The 15574-nt window shown below is 38.2% G+C and overlaps 1 protein-coding gene across 2 annotated transcripts in view; it reads right to left on the minus strand.

Annotated features, from left to right (window-relative positions):
* Positions 1–4259: 4259 nt before the first annotated feature.
* NKAIN2 (sodium/potassium transporting ATPase interacting 2) overlaps positions 4260–15574 on the minus strand; it is a 577207-nt gene continuing 565892 nt past the window's right edge. The window contains exons 6-7 of one of the 2 annotated variants that reach the window (XM_080389968.1): positions 12787–12868; positions 4260–7394 (exon numbers count right to left, since the gene is read on the minus strand). In XM_080389968.1, the coding sequence (XP_080246094.1) occupies positions 7385–7394; positions 12787–12868 (92 nt within the window). In that variant the 3' untranslated portion in view covers positions 4260–7384. Of the gene's footprint in view, positions 7395–9093; positions 12869–15574 lie in introns of those variants that run through there. The other variant, XM_080389969.1, reaches the window with a different exon arrangement.

Genomic DNA, 15574 nt, shown 5'->3' on the forward strand with positions numbered 1-15574 from the left:
CATGGGAAATGTTTTTTTATCTTTGTTTTTATTTCGAGGTTCAGTGTTCCTGATAGTTTAAAATAAAAAATATTTGTCCAAATGAGACAATACTTTCAAAGCATGGTTTCCTCTCTGTCTCAGTTCTTCATCCTTCACAGACCTCTGTCATGCCCAGCATCTGTCATTTTGTAATCTGTGATTTGATCTAATTTGGCTATTTCTATGTATTGGCTTTGAAGGGCATACTATAACAATACTAAGACAAAAAAGTTATCTAATCCTATGGAAAACATAGTGAAACTGCTGACATTCTTCAAACATTCTTGCATTGCTTTCCTGGATTTGAGCTAGAAAATATAAAGCCAAACCAAAGATGGAACAGTTGTTTTATATAGCATCAACAGTGTTCAAAATGCTTTTCATAGCAAGTTTCTGTCTGAAGTTTGAGCAGGTATCCCTATGTTATGCCAGACAAAACCTTACATCCCTGTCATGTTGAGCAGACAGTGAAAGCAAAGATTAAATAGGAAACGAGGTGTCTAGTAATTATAGATGGCTAGTATTTCTCAAGGCCTGAGGGAAATAAACAAAAGTTCTTGGCTATTGGAAGCTTGGAGTGTATGGCTTTAAACAAGTAACTGTGGTCCCTTTACATGCGTAACATGCCACATATTGGCATGAAAATATTTGTAAGAAATTGATGAATGAAACAGGAAGAATAATGAAGAAAAACGACAGTACACATACCCTCCAGAGAGCAAAATAAACAATGCAAGTGTGCGGTAAATAAATCCCTGCAGAACTCTTAGAAATGACTTACTGATTAATTGAATCAATTCATCAACCTTTTGTGATAGCATCAATTTGCAATCCCTTCGATGTTGTTCCTCTTCCATAGCTACTGTTTTAGATGCCTTTAAGATATAGCATGTGATATAATACATCTATATTGAGCTATCGTAAATTAATTGGATACTCTAGTGAGATGTAATTCGCTGATTCTTTTACTCAACTCTCATATATACATGCTTAAACTAACTGTATCACTTTATAATTGTACTCCAAGTTCCCTTTTCCCTGCCCTTCTCCTTTTCCTGAAGTTTTTTGCCGGGCACTTTTTTGATTATCAAATTTTAACAGCAGAGTGGAACTGTGACATTGTATTTTTCTTTTTCTTTTTCTAATTTGAAATATTCTCATCTACTTACTCCTATAAGCTCTTTGCAGAAAGGACTGTCTTATTACTGTGTTTAGATTGTACCATGCTTCTGCATCCAGTAAGTATCAGAAATTGCAGGTTTTTTATACAGAATGCCCATCTGGAAAATAAACACTTGGGACTTTGAGTGTCTTGAAAGGAGGGATGGGAAAAGCTAAGCAGAAAAGGGGACAGGCCGTGTGCGTGTTTTTATATCCTCACCATACACTCACATAACAACTATGTATGTGTGTATGTATGTATGGACAGAGAAATGAGCCAACATTTAGCACAAATGCACATAGATGCATGAATACTGAGTATCACAAGTAAATTAATGCAATCGCACATACTTACGTGTTCTTCTAGGAACAAAAAGTTCACTTGCATAGAAAACAACCATCCAAATGTTTGCCAGAGGAAAAAAAAAAACAAACCTGAGACAAATTTGAAGAGACTTAAATGTGAATCTGTTTCAGCCAACGTGTTCACAAACACATTTTCTATGAATTTTCTTCTAGTTCACCTGTGCTTCTTGTAGCTCCAGATATTTATGACTCTCTGTGTACTCACTGAACTATAGCTTTAGCAAAAGTAATTGCACATTTGAAAATGATTCCTACCAGGGCTTGCTGTACCTCACGGCTTCTGTAACACTGCCAGCCTTTACTGTTCTGTTAAGTGTCTCCCTGTGTTTGGGGCCTTTGGAAGGTATACACAACCTTTGTGCTTCCTCTTCTTCCAGTGGTGCATATACCCACAGTGACGCCGTCCTCCATAACTGCCATCGCTGTCATTGTGTGAACAGTCTGGAACACTAGATGAGACAAAGAGCAGTACACAATTTTGGGAGAGTATTTGGGGTTGTGTTCAGGCAGAGGGGAAGAGTTAGAATGGGACAAGAAGATGCTGACAGGGAGAAAGAAATGAAATATATATGAAATAGCATTCTGTGTGGCAGAGCAGAAGACTGTTGAAGAGTGCAAGCTGAATACAAACGTGCTTCTTCATGTTTAGCTCCATGTAACTTATTTCCCTGCAGGACAAGGCAAAGCTAAGGAAGTGGTTAGGTGGCAGCAAAGATACTCTTGCACTGGTGAATGCAAAATCTGGCTTTTGTACAGGAGATTTAATTTTGAATCAGAGATGACCACAAGCATTTTTTTTTTTTTTTTAATTCTCAGGCTTCACAGTACTCCTATCTATCGAAAATAATAATCCCAAGGCATTTGGAAGTCTCAAGAGCTAAGTCTTCTACACAACAGAGAGCAGAAAAGATGGTGTTTTGATTGGACCTGATAAAAAACCTCTTTAGGAACCTCGGAAGGATTTGGAAGATGCTTGTAAAAGAGATTATCCATCTCACTTGGTTTCTGAGAGATAAAGGAAGAGTGCATTTTAAAAGATCCTTCTTTTGTACATATGGAGAAAGATGCACAACAGATGCATGTATGATGCTACATAAAACTCCACATTTGGTACAATATCTTTCTTTTTATCCCACTCAGCTATGCAAAGGTCACAACTCCAACCAGCTGCAATTGCCCCTCTTGGTGACGGTCTGGACAGACTTTTCAGGGCACAAGACCGAACAGAGCCAATTTCTTCAGTCCACGGCTGGGGATTAAGCTTTTTAGTGACTACAGGAAGGAAATATCTTTTACTGACTCATTTTGTGCCATGTCACTTCTCTAGAATCATAGAATCATTTACGTTGGCAAAGACTTTAAGATCATCGAGTCCAACCATTAACCCAACATTGCCAAGCGAATGAATAACTGCAGTCTAAAGGGCAGTTTCTTTTATGCATGGTAATTACATTTAATATTGCACATAGCTTGGAGCAGACTGATTAGCATAACAACTGCCTAGATCTTTCTCCAAGGAGTAGTGGACACAGTGCTGTCTGCAGTATTTCTGTGCATTGGTTCTTCAGTAAAACCTGGCTTACCTTTAGTGTCTGTCAGCAATCCACATGCACTGGGAAGAAGCCAGATTCAGATTAGCTAGAAAACAAACTCAAAAAGTCTATCAATTTTGTCTCAGCTATGTTGAAAAGACTCATCAGTAAAAAGCAAGCAAACAAAACATACACATAGGCTATTCATAGGGCTTTCCATCTTTGTGAGAAAAATCCTCATCCTCTGAGTAATTGCATTTAAATATAAAACAGAGGACCGGAAAATATTACAGTCTGGAAGGATTCATGGTGTATGGAGTTTTGCTTTGCTTACTATCAGTGTGCTCAAATGGAGGGTGGGAGTGCAAGTGATCAAAACCTTCAGACACGAAGTTAATAGCCGGTCCTGTCTGGAGACATCCAGGGATCAATACATACTGCACTAGCCTTTGTCAACATGCCGTATGGCAGTTGAATGTTGCAACCAGTACTTAAATTAAGCAAATACAGCATGAACCGTTTCTCTTTACCTGACTGAAAATTATCACTTGCACTATAATTATGGCATAAGAAGTCCTAATGACAATAATTAATGAACTCGGTAAGGAATTGTCTTAGGAGAGCATGACCGAGTATCTTGAAATGTATACCATTCTGCTCCACTTTTATTAAATGACCTCAGGCAAGTTGTCAATGCATGTGAACTCTATAAAGATGTTACTGAAGACAGGATTTCATCATCTCAGTGTAGGGACAATCAACAGCATATAAAAGAATATTAATGCAGTGGAAATATCCATGTTATATAGCTCCTTCTTAACAAGGATTACTTTTGCAATACTTAACACTGTTGGCAACTGTAAACCTATCATAGGCTTAAAATTCCTGATGAGTGGGCAAAAAAGACCTGTTTTCTAAGTGAAGAGTCTGTTGCAGTCAGCCTTGTAAAAGAAACCTTTTAGTGTCAGTGATAATGAAAAAACCTGCTACCTATGACAGAATTAAAATGGTGTCATGACCTGGCAATTTCTATTCAGTGCTGTCACATCCATGCACTGCACAGATCGGGATTATCACCATGTAAATGTAATAGGATTCTTTATCCTGCATTGTTGCTCAGTTGGGAACAGTAATTCTAAGTTTCCTGTTAAGTTCTAAATAGCAGCAGGGGGCCATGAATAGCTTGGAAACCTATATTTTTTTCCATTTATTTTTTTTTAATGCAAATTACACTAGTAAGTCAAAAAAATCACTTTTGTTAAAAATACATTCAGAATTAACAAATGCCAAAAAGAAAAGGAAAAAAAAAAAAGACACATTTGGATTGTATCTCTTGCCTTCTGAATATTTAAGTTTATAACAAAAGCCCAGCCTAGAAAAATAACATTCTTTACTGGATTTTGAGGAGGATACAGCTGTACAAATCAAAAATGTCATCCAGATATTCTCATATTACTGTGCTCTAAACTGCTTCCTGAAGAGATCTGTCCACTAATTATTTAGTTTAGTAGTCAACAGTTCTAATTTCTTTTCAATGGTGGTGCTCTAACTGCAACTTAAGCAGGGCTATGAATACCGACTTCATGTAGGTATGCATGTGTATATATATGTATGCTGTGTGTATGTCAGTGTGTGTATATCTACTCTATATGTAATATATGAACACGCATTTATATTGTAATCCTTAAGAGTTAGATATGCTTCCTATTTCCTAAGCACTTTACAAACATTAACAATTCAGACCTCACAAAAAAGCCTGTGAGGCACACATTATTCCCGTTTTATAGGTGGGAAGACTAAGACACAGAGAAATTAAGGCCAAAATTTTCTAAAGTAAAATCAGGCCTAAAAGCTACATGTAGACACTTCATTAAATCGTCTGACTTCTAAAATTGCTAACTACAGCAGCCGCTGTTCCATGGGAAATCACTGAAACGTATGAAAAATTATCTTCTGAAAATTGGATTGCTGCTTAGGTGCCTAAACTGGTTTCTTTTCATGTTAAAAAATGATTTTTATAGAAATATGATCTTGATTAACTGGTATACAGGGAAAGCTAAAATACCCTGTTATATTTTAATATCATTTAAACCTCTACATCGTGTTTAATACTATATGTCTGCTATATTGAATACCACATAAAAGTAGAAACTTTAGAAATCTTTCAAGTTATGGGAAATTTCAGCCTGGTGCTTGAAAGTTGCATGATTTTCCTGGGAGTGAAAAGCAGCTCTACCCAGAGCGAACTCAGAATTTCAGGTACCCAAGTGTGATAATTTAAATTTGAGATTCAAATCAGCAAAGAATGCTTTACAGGATCAGGCCTAGAGGACATGCCTAATTCACGCAGTAAATCCCTGGCAGGATCTATGGCTGGAGCCCTCGGTCCCCTGCATCAGAGTCTCCCTGGGTTATGCAGCCCCTGTCAATGGTTATTCCTGTGTATTTTATATGCCTAGACATACACACACACACACACACACACACACACACACTCTCTTACATATATATATATATATATGTATATATATATATAAAAATCTCACTGAGTAAATGTAAGTATAGTTCCTGAACATGTCCTGTATGTTGTTTTTGCTGATGAATGCCTGTTCCTCTGTCATTGTCCAGAGTTGCTGCTTGTGACACCGTACATCCATGCAGACACAGTAAAGGACACTGGTTTGTACAGGGATGGATGAGTGGTTTGAGCGCACAGGCCATGGGAGCCTGGGAGCTGTGCAGGTGTGGGGCTTGGCCAGCAAGGAAAAGGGAGTTGCTCGGAGGAATCTTGAGCCTTTTCAGGCACTGACCTTCCCTCTTACCCTCAAAAGCTACGTGGTCACCTCAGGTGTGGTAGGTGCGTGTATTTGCCTATGCAAGGTCTGAGCAAAGAAACAATGACAATCCAAGTTTCCGAAAAGCCTGAGCAAAATATTGGGTTTTTCCTAATGAAAGCCACCTAAGTGCTTGAAAATACAGATCAGATGTAGAGCAAAACATACGTTCCTAGGAGTTCAGAGTATTTCATATACACATTGACCTACTAGCAAAATTTCCAAAGGCATCTTGTTGCCAACTACGTAACAGCACAGGTTTTTTTTTCAGCCACAACAATACAGGAAGATAAAATACACGTTCTAACACACAACAGATCCCCCAAATATACCACAAAAATGTCTCCAATATTTCTTCAACTCAACTAGTCCCTCCCTGCCCTCCCCAACTGAAACAAACAAACAAAAAAATATGAGTCCCTTATGGTGCAGTTAGAAAAAAAAGCTCACTTACAGAGGATTTTCAGTTGAAATTAGATATAAAAGAGTAAACGTAGCTAGTACATATTCAGTTGGCCTTTGTTGATAGAAATCTGCAGATGTCTCTGTAGTTAGTAAAAGACCTTTAGAGATAGCTATAAAAGCACCTACAGTGCAATAAATAAAAACAGCGGGATTAAGAAGCACTGTTTCTGCTGCTTATTTCCAGTAGGTTCAATTATTAGTTTATGTTACCCCTTTCCCCATCCTGATCCCAAAAAGGTCTCATTTTTTTTTTTTTTTTTTTTTTTAACCATTACAAACTTTGTTCCTTGACCACTGTGGAGCCTCAAAAGTAAAGCACTTCTCAGACAGCTGGCAGTTTTCTACTTGGTTGCTCTGGAGCCATGGAGCAACAGAGCCCTATTCCCTGACATGAAAACAAAACAAAACCAAACAGAAGAAAACCACTGACTTAGAAATCGTTCAGAATTAACAGCAGCATGTTACTTCAGAAAGCTTGCACGGAGTTTCTCTGATGTGCAACGCAGTTGGGTTAAGGCAAGTATGAACTGTACAGCCTTCAGGGCAAACAACGTGCTGTCTATTGACTTCTGCTGCAAGGTCATCCTGGCATTTTTAGTGTTGTGTTGACTAAGGAGACTTGACACGGCCAGGAGTGTGGAGGTGGCTCTGAAAGCACCGAATTTGCTGGGTTCATGTCTTAATCCAGATGGGCCACGCTGGCAGTGGCCGGGGTAGGGAAGAGCCAGAAGATGGCACAAACACCTCTTCTCTGGCCCTCTGGTGCTGGGAAGCAGGAGATCCAAGGTGGGGGTCTGGGGCATCTCCCTTAGTACCTGTTAGAAAGAGGGGCTGAAAGTGTCCATTGTTTTATGTATCACTGTTCAATCAGCTTTTATATATATATGTATATATATATATTTTAGCACAAAAACTGGATCATTTTTGCTCTTTGATGAACCAGAAGGCCATCCTGAAACAGTTTCTTTGACAGGTCCTCCAGCCCATGTTGAGTAGTCCCCACGTTTACTTTGACCTAGAAGAAAGACAGAAAATAAAAGATACTTATGATCCACCATATACCTATCTGATCACTGCCCTGCTGCTCTGGTGCCCTTTTGCAAGCACGTGTAAACCACCAACTAGTAACAGTTCAGCTACACACAGGATGAAGAGGACAGAAAGACAAGTGTTTGCTTAAGTGATTGCTTGGCTTTCTCTGGAACATTGACAGAGAAGTCAGCACAGGTTTTCTGAACCATTCTAGGCAGGAGTGATATTTAGTTAGTCTTAACTATATAGCCGTGGGTCAACTGATAGATGTGAGCTCATCTATATATATAAAATACATCAGAAATGTAGCTGTCTTTGTAAAAGCAAGAAATGATGCAGTGTGAGGACAGAAAGGCTGAATTGTAGGTGCCTGGGAAAGCCACCCAAGGCGCACTCCCAAAGCAGACTGCATGCACGAGTGCCACAGTCCTGCACACCTGAACCGTCGTGTCCCAAACCCGTGTTTTGTAACTCCAGCTTTCAGCCTGAAACGGGCAATGTTGTTCATTGCTAAACAAGGCTTAGCTGATAGTTTACTTAAACGAAATGTTGCCCATAATGTCTGAATCCCACAAACACGAGGAGAAAATAACGCACCAGATTTGTACTGCATGAACTTGCTGTGAGGGTGGTTTTACGGTAGGTGCTGTTTTTTGTGTCTTGCTTGTTTCATTTATACTACAAGTGAATGGTCAAGTAGGTAGTACTTTCAGTATGTGCAATTATCTAGACAAATACCTGCAGCCTAGACTAGGAGACCATGACCAGTGTAATGCACATGCAAACACAACAGAGAGAAAAGATGGGTACTATGAGGCAGATACACTAACACCTCCTACACCCCTCTCCTCCTGAGTTATTGATTCAAAATCCCTCTAGCGTTTGGTGAAAGATTGGATCCCGTTAGATAGAAACTATCATTAAATGCCTTCTTGTGAAAAGCAATGCCTACCAACAGTCTTGTGTAGCAGAATACACATAAGTGGGCATATATATATACACACACATATATATAAAGGGGTGTGTGTACATATTGGTGTGTGTACATATTGGTGTGTGTGTTTCTATGCATATATAGTATGTGTGTGTATATATATATATATATATATATATATATATGTATAATGCAAAGATCCTCATACTTCACAGAATATGAGGAAAGCAAACTTCACTTCAGGGCTGAACTGCTTTTGAGCAATTTCTCCAGTGCATTAGGCATCAGCATCAGACATGCATACTTTTTTTTTGCTTCGCTACCTCTTTTCTTGAGCAAACAAGTTTCCCGTGGAAAATGTAAAGAAAAGTCTCTCTATCCTCCTGCCATCCTACCGTTCTTAGAACAGTGATCATGCAGTGCAGTCTTGTTCCACAACTATAACTGTGTTTTTTCATGTGCAATGGAATCAGTGCCATGGAGTGTTTAGTCACCTTCCTTGGTCACCAACCAAGAGCAGAATTTTCTCTTGACAATTGTTTTCCACCATCTTACTATGTTCTTGTCCCATGGTCTGGAAATGAGCACTGACATCTCCCACACGGAATGCCAGGAGGCTGCTTTTTAGTACATCAGCTGTGGCCACACTGCAAGGAGGTACATGAGCACCGGTTCTGTCCCATTCTGTTTAAAAAGCGTATTCATTTTGAAGGGGGTGTCTAGGCTTCTTGGTTTGTACAGCACAGAGCATACTGTTGGCACTTAAATAATAAAAAAATCCATTTATAACAGGTAGACAAATGTAATGATAAGAATTCTCCCCCAAAACACCAGTGTTTTATTTAAAACATAATTTTAAATAGAATATATTTTCTCCTGAAAAAATAAGCTGATTTAAATTAAATGTGAAATTGGGAGAGATGATAAAGACAGTTGTGATTGGAATTCAAAGCCTAAAATATAGAAAAAAGAAACAAAGTGAGCCTGAATCTAACAATTCTAGACTATTTAAGGAAACAGTAGCCAGAGATATTCACCTCAATTCACTATTTACAGATAACACTTATTTTCCATAAACCAAGATTTTTTTTCCTTAAGTATCCCGTTAGTTTTTGGTAGTTTTGCATAACTGATGAAATTCCACACAAGTGTACTGTGTTTAAACTAAACTGGAATATTCTTACAAGTAGAGCTTGATTGATATCACAAATCAAAGGTAAGAAGTCTTTAGATAAAAAACTCCTGTCACAATAGAAACATAAACACAAGGAGCCTGAATAAATCAATATAATTATTTAATTGGTTGTGTAATTTTGTGTAGGTTCAGTATAACTTCCAAATTAATAAAACGAAGTGCTAACTTTAGCACACAGGAGGAAGCTGGTTACAAAAAAGTGTGTCTTAACAGTTAGCAATTAGTAAACCCAGCATTCCTTCAGGATAATAATTAAACTGTGTGTGTATAAAACAGTTAAAATTGATTTAAAACACTTGGATATAAATCTGTCTGGCTTGAATTGAAATAAAAGTTTGTGTTTATGGAATTCTGTCTTTGCAATCCACTAAATCAATTCACGTCAGCAAGCAGTATGTAGGTGATGACTGAGACTTACCATGCCATTCTAAATGTCTTTAAGATTTGTACTATTTCTGTGTATTAATCGATCTGGTAAATATATGGGGGTTCTCTGTGCTTATTTCTGGAATACACGTTGAAAATTGCATTTTGACAGATCTGTAAAACTGTTAGAAACTAATACTGTTTTATTAAGCTCTTCAAAGCTAAGGTCATATGTTCTCCTTCACTTTTGTAGTGTGCCTAGCACACCTATAGGCACCACCACATCACAAACAATAAAAAGAGGCATTATTGTGCCTTGGGATATGGTTAGTAACCAAATGATTTAGAGGCAGCTATCTACTATTTCTCTCATAAACCCAGAGATCCCCATGAGTTGCATCCAGTGTGAGCCTGAATAGTAGAGGATGTAGATGTGGCAACAAGCTATCTTAGCTGATCTTTTGTAGGAATTAGAAAGGATGATGCTTAATATATCTTCCATTGCCTGTGGATTCAAAGATAATTTGTGGCAATTGATAAAGTAGTGGAAATAGTTCTCTGAATACAGCTATGTGGATATGTATGGGTAGAGTTATATCCTAGATGGATAATATTACACCTTGGACAGTGGTAAAAGTATGGCAATGGACTCCATAAAGGAGAAGGTCTGTCCTATCCTATCCTATCCTATCCTATCCTATCCTATCCTATCCCATGCCTTTCTGTGTTAAATGATTCTTACCTTTTACTCCTCACCTAGAGATGCTGAGCATTGTAAAGTGACATTGGCCAGAGAGTAAAGTCCTGGTTTTGTTTTTTTTTTTCTCCTTGAATACTCTGGAGGCTAACACCAATGTTCTTTGGTGAGCAAGATTCCTAGGGAACCAGACCCTCCCTCCCAACAAATGAAGTTTTAAAACATCAAGTATGGCCTGCTGTTATCATATTTGTGTGTTTTGATTTCCAATATGTAATATTGCTGTAAACAATCCTATGAACCAATCAAACCACGGCTTGATTAATTTGACACTTGAATTTGTCACTCCACTACCTAATGGTCTGCCTACGTTTACAGAGAAACTGCAGGGTGAATACATATGCATGTGTTCCTAGCGTGCCTCAGCTGTAAATAACAGAAAGGTACTACTAAATGCTGTAAAAACCTTAAGGACAGACCGTAGCAATTCTAGAGAACCTTGTAAAATACTATGCAGTCAGAGGGAAGCATGAATTGTCTTTGACTGCAGCTGGGACATGGCAATACTTTTGTGGGTTAACTGGACAAAATGTCAGCTCACATACTGATTTCTGTCTCAGTGAAGACAGCGAAATCACCTATACTCCAGTGAGAACACAGCATTGAAATAAGGTAGAACACAGTTTACGTGGATGAATCATAACTCTTCATCTCGGCTACAAGCTTAAAAATACTGCCTTCTTATTTTCCACAGGTCTAGCTTGCTTTCTAGTCGGTATGAAGATGCTCAATAAATACAATCTGCTGTTCTGGAAGAAACACTGAAAGCATAAAGAGAATGGGATAATATCTCAGCTAGAGAGCTCCATATGTTGATGGCAAGGTATGGTATACTGAGAAAGAAATAGGATTAGAATTGTTCTAAGTACCTATGGGCCACACATAATACTAGGAAGGAAATAACATTTTCTAAATGCACAGCACTGTGCCAAAAGTGCAGGTGAAAAATCTTTACTTGAGCACAGACAGATGGGAAGCTGAAGTTAAGATGGCATTGGAGATATGCACTGTTGTAATTTGAGATTATTAAAAAGCTCCTAACAAAGCTCCCAAAGGGCCCGATCCTAAGCACTACCACAGAATTGATTGTACCACTGATAAAGGAGTATATGCCAGTTCCATACAAAAATCCACTAATCCATTAGTAGACTTGCTTCCACTAATCAGAAGAAATGAAATTACATTCAGGGGTGAATGGAAGTGTATGTTGGGATGGATACTGTTTGCTTCTGTTTAGTTCTTTTCCTCAGAAGAGATGTTCAGAAGAGAAATAAAGGAAAAAAGTAAATGTTGCCCCTTTGTGAGCTATTTTGTGCTGTGCTTTTACCATGTAGGCCAGTGATGGTAATAAAATCACTTCAAAAGGCCACAGCAGTGAGGTAAGATTTATCTGGGCAGTCAGGACTGTCTTGAATTGCAGCTGGCATCAGTGCAAGAAATATTTGGAGACGGTTATTCCTGGACTGGTCTATGGTTGGTGTTAGCTCTAGTGTGAATGTACTCCAGTTGTGTTTATGTGCTAAGATTTGATTATCCATTTAATCCCTAAATATATCAGGCTGCACTTCTAGGCAGTGGATGGAGTTGTCATTCACTGGCTAGGTAAAATACTGTCTTCTAATCAAACTGGTATTAAAAGCCATATGTTGTTACATTTTTTTTGTTATTTTTAATTGTGGAGACTGGAAATGAGGTACAGAGGTGCCTCAGTGAACAGTTGTGCTGGTAAGACAAATACTAAATGCACCCGCTAAATTAGCAAGTTGTTGAACTTTTGATAAATCTTAATAAAAACAATTTTTTGCAACCAAGTTTTGTCAGATCTGGCTGGTTTTTATTACACCAAATTCTCATTGCCTCTGAGCGGACCCTGCTTGAATGAAAATGGGGGAAAATCAAGTGAGAGCTGGGTTTTATTTAAACTGTGACATGTTATATCCTGCCCTAAGAAATCATTATAATTCGACAGAAGAGTAATGTTGGTGCTTAAGTGTAGCTTGAATTTGGTCTATCAAAAAAGGCTTCTGCCTATTCTGAATTTTCAAGTCACATCATCTTTCAGCTTAATGATCCTTTAATATCAGCCTGCCACTCTGCAGAATATCTCAGAAGTTAATACTTACATATACATGGGCTGTAGCTGTAAATGAGATGTCTTCTGTGGACCTTGATAGCCGTAAGAGTCAAATCCACCTATGAAATCAACTGAAAGGGGGAAAATTGCTTTCATTAGCAACATCTTTTCAGAAGTGATAGGCACTAACATTCAAGAACCACCCAGCACACAGATTATTTTTTATAGCCCCCCTAATAATCTGTTGAAATTAGACCAACTAATTGTGGAAATGCAGAAAAAGGGTAAAAAAAAAAGAAAGCCCAAGTCCCCTTTTTAATTTTAAATTTGCAATTTAATTTCAAATTTATTTTAAAATCACAGAAACACAATGAGGTATCCCTCCATGTATAACAGCCATCTGTCTATCAGAAACAGCCACACACATATGCACATCCCTGTTTTTCAGGTAGACCACCTCACTGGAGTACAGAACAACATGCTATTCAGATATTAGAAATGCAGAAACCCATTCATTTATTGGTATGAATGCATTGCTCCTGACTGTGATTACCGTGTCTGGCTTGTTGTCATACTGTGGTTCAGTGATGTAGAGGAGAGAGCACATTAATCTGACTCTGCGAGACAAAAGTTTCCCTGATTCCCTGCTTTGACATTTGGGTTGAAATGCATGAACAGAGGGTTGGAACAATTTATCTGAGCTTCAGAGATGAGGCTTCACAGATCTAAAGAAGCCAACATTTCTCCCAAGATACTGGAGGTCTGCAGGAAGGTTGTAGGGAGGGAACTATTTATTAATTCATACAGTTGTCAGTTCCCAATGGTCTTCTCCTGTTTATTTTAAACAATTTCCAGGGCAATTCAATCTCATCTGAGCCTGAGACCCGTGTTTCTCTGCTATATCACTCTCTTTACACAGGTAAAAGCACACCCTTTGCTTCCTTTGCACCAGGAGACTAAGTATTGGCTTTGGGGGTTATTTGTGGGCAGCTCTCATCCCTGAAATACTGTCTCTTACATAGAAGATGTGAATTTGGCTTTATGGTGATAGAAAAAAGCCAAAGAATTCAGGTATGGAAGTACATTTTTCACAGATCTGGACGCTACTACTGACAGACTGGCTCTGTGTACATTAAAAGAAAAAAAACAACCCAACCCCAAAACAAACCCACAAAACAAAAAAACCCCACCCCATTCTTTGTTAGATGATAGCTTCTTGTGGATCTTAAATGCAGAAACATTCACATCAAAATCACAAAATGTAAATTTATAACCCTTGGTTTGAGAACTTTCATAGTGTTTGGAGTCCTTAAAACTTGCATTGATAGGTTATCTTATACTAAAATACCCCTCAATGTCTGCTACAATTAGCCACACTTACCAATGCAGGCCCAGGCATTCCAGACATGTTACAAAGTCAAATTCTTGTACCCCTCTGTCCACCATTTACTTTTTAAGCAAGAAGCCACCGTAACACTAGACAGGATTGGTACAGTATGTCTCCATTAGAACCACAGACACTTTGAACTTGTCATCTACCTTCTTCCCTAGCACGAATGGCCCCTGCAGAAATAATTTAGCTGGTTCTGTGCTCTGCAGCAGCATTACGTATACTCCTATCCCAGAATGATGTTTTACTAAATTAATCCCTGACATCTTTAATGAAGGAAGTTCTATAGTCTCTCCGTGTTGCCTTTCCCTTCCCCTAACTTCCTAATGTCTAATTTAAATGTAATTTCCTGCAAATTAACTACTTTTCTACATGTTGGCCTTTTCTCCCTATGGATATGAAGACAAATGAGCCCTCCCCTTTTTTTTTTTTTTTTTTTAATAACTACTTCTAAGCATTTTCAAAAAGCATTTTCATGCTATCCATCTTTTCCAGATTTAAGCATACCTAGTTCTTTCAAATTTTTCTTATGGCCCATGTTTTCCAAGCCTCTAAATTTTCAAGCCTGACAATCTTTCTTCAGTCTACTTAGGTTTTTCTTACAGTGAGGTGCACAAATCAGGAGTAACTGAACAACTGCATGTAGATATTCTGTACATTACCAGGAATAACATGGTGGGAGTTTTGCTGTTTGTTTTCTTATTATTTATTTATTTTTTTTTAAATTTCTTTTTTCAACAGCATCATACAAATGCTTAATAACCAGATCTTTATTTTTATGTTTTGACACTAACTGTAATCTAGCCAAGTAGTCCATATTTTATCTGAAGACACTTGATTGATTCTTCCCCACAGGAGTTCTTTTGCACTTGTCTGTATTGAATTCCATCTTCTTGATTTCAAGCCACTTCTCAAGATCATCTTGACTTCTAATCCTGTCTTCACAAGTGCTCATACCCCTCCCAATCTGGTTTCATCTGAAATTTCTACAAATGTTCTCTACTCTATCATCCTTGCTGTTAACAAAAATGAAGAGAATTATTTCCCTAGCAGACATCCCAGTAGGAACCCAATTGAAATGTCATCCCAGCTGGTTGACAGCTACATTTCAAATAAAGTTTTAAACAATTCTGCACAGAACCTATGGTGACTGCATCTGGGTAGTGCTTCCCTGGCCTGCTTACAAATCTTTAACAGGGCCAAAATCTTGCTACAATCAAGTGAAATGCCGTTTGTTGCTTCCTACTTACCCATTGTCTGTAACCACTGGAATAACTTTATTACAATGTGATCATGATCTTTGGAAGCATATGAATTTACAGGCATAGAATGAAGAATTCACTACAGGAGTATTGTTGAGTGAAGCGCTAGGCTGAGAGGAAATAAACCCCCTTATTCAAATATGAAGATTGCAGCAAAAAGAATGGACATGTCTTTGCTGTAGCTG

This window comes from Falco punctatus (assembly GCF_963210335.1).
Source record: "Falco punctatus genome assembly, chromosome: 5".
In the NCBI taxonomy this organism is placed as follows: domain Eukaryota; kingdom Metazoa; phylum Chordata; class Aves; order Falconiformes; family Falconidae; genus Falco; species Falco punctatus.